General features: G+C 30.8%; 1 protein-coding gene across 1 annotated transcript; it reads left to right on the top strand.

Moving 5' to 3' along the window:
* Window positions 1-371: 371 nt before the first annotated feature.
* On the top strand, window positions 372-1,219 carry Tsp_13896 (conserved hypothetical protein). The gene is made up of 4 exons (XM_003368297.1): window positions 372-424; window positions 658-742; window positions 804-1,011; window positions 1,194-1,219. The coding sequence occupies exons 1-4, from the start codon at window positions 372-374 to the stop codon at window positions 1,217-1,219; spliced, it is 372 nt and encodes a 123-aa protein (XP_003368345.1).
* Window positions 1,220-1,394: the final 175 nt, after the last annotated feature.

Below are 1,394 nucleotides of genomic sequence, written 5' to 3'. Positions count from 1 at the left end.
AGATCATCGAAGTGACGTGTCAACGTGCAATCAGTAGTAGCAGTTGTTGGTCTCAGCCTGAACCTGAATGGCAGTCCTCTACCATTTGATGTAGATGCAGCATATACGTTCACACAACTAGTAGCATGCTGGGATATATAGGCTACGTCTCAAGGTTTTGTCGTAGCGCTCAATTTGTTGTGTCATGTGTGTAAATCTTATTTTTTCAGATGTAATTTCCTAAAAAGTGAATTATGAAGGTAACTTCTAAAAGAGGAAAATTTGAAAATCAACTTATTTTTATTAGTATAATGAAAATCTGGGATATTTGAAAATAAAAATGAAGTCAGCGTTTCAGTGTTCAAATAGGCGATGATGATTTTACAGGCTGAATGGAATTGATTAGTTGCGTTCATTTATTTATCGAATGTTATCTTTTGCAGTTGTAAGTGAATTGTCAATTTTCGAAATGATAAAGCGCTGTAAATTTTAATTTTAATCTTGAAAGTTAATTTAAACAACACGTAAAGGTTTTCCTTATTAACATTGTATAATAAATGATTTAGAATAAATGAATGATATGTAACGAATGCTCCATCCTATTATATTGATCTGTGTGTCAGTATTTTTGTTTCCGTGATTTTTAGTTTCATTTTATTGATATTGTTTTCTTTTCAGAGCTGCACAAGCTGTTAATAATCAGAAATTTTCAAGCATCATAGAATTTCATCAAAACCAAGAAGAATCTAGGAGGATATTATCAGTGAGTGGCAGTATTGATTTTTTTTAATTACATAGCAGAAACTTTATGTGATTTTTTAAAGGCAAATATTCCTTTTTCTTGCAATGTAAAAACATCAACATCGCTTGGAAAAAGAAGTGCATTAAAGCTAAACGCTGAAGCCAATCAAGAAGGCGCAAATGCTAAAACAGGAAATTCACCGCAAGAGTCTATGAGCCCTATTGAAGGTGGTGATTTGGCAACTCCACTATCCAATGAAGGGCAATCGAAAAGTGAAATTAGTGTTAAAGGTATGATACTTATTTACAATTTCAAAATTTACCGTACTCTTTGTTTCTTTTTGTTGACAATCAAGTAATGCAGAATTACTTTCACTGCTTCATATACAGATAAAAAGTATTATTTTGCTACTCATTAAAAATTACTGCATATTAAAATTTAAACTTACTTTTAGTAGTAATTAATTTTTTAGCGTTTAATAGCAATGGGTCAATGTAAATTTATTTTTTTTGAAATTTGAAAGAAACAAGCACTTTGATTCAATACCCAACTCAAGTCATTATTTATTTTTCAGTTAATTCTTATTTGCCTTCTGTACTAAATTATGGATTTCATTTGTGACGTTTCACTGATGTATTTTTCTGATTCATGGTCAATTCCTGCTTTAGGGGAA

This window comes from Trichinella spiralis, assembly GCF_000181795.1.
Source record: "Trichinella spiralis strain ISS 195 chromosome Unknown Scfld2724, whole genome shotgun sequence".
Taxonomy (NCBI): Eukaryota; Metazoa; Nematoda; class Enoplea; order Trichinellida; family Trichinellidae; genus Trichinella; species Trichinella spiralis.
The sequence above is the reverse complement of the archived record's forward strand: the minus strand, read 5'-3'. Positions and strand labels throughout refer to the sequence as shown.

Bases quoted from the DNA above. Each gene is read 5' to 3' on its own strand.
- Tsp_13896 (XM_003368297.1), top strand. From the start codon at position 372: ATGGAATTGATTAGTTGCGTTCATTTATTTATCGAATGTTATCTTTTG. The intron at 743-803 runs GTGAGTGGCAGT...GATTTTTTAAAG, and splicing joins AATCTAGGAGGATATTATCA to GCAAATATTCCTTTTTCTTG. The intron at 1,012-1,193 runs GTATGATACTTA...TTAATTTTTTAG, and splicing joins AAGTGAAATTAGTGTTAAAG to CGTTTAATAGCAATGGGTCA.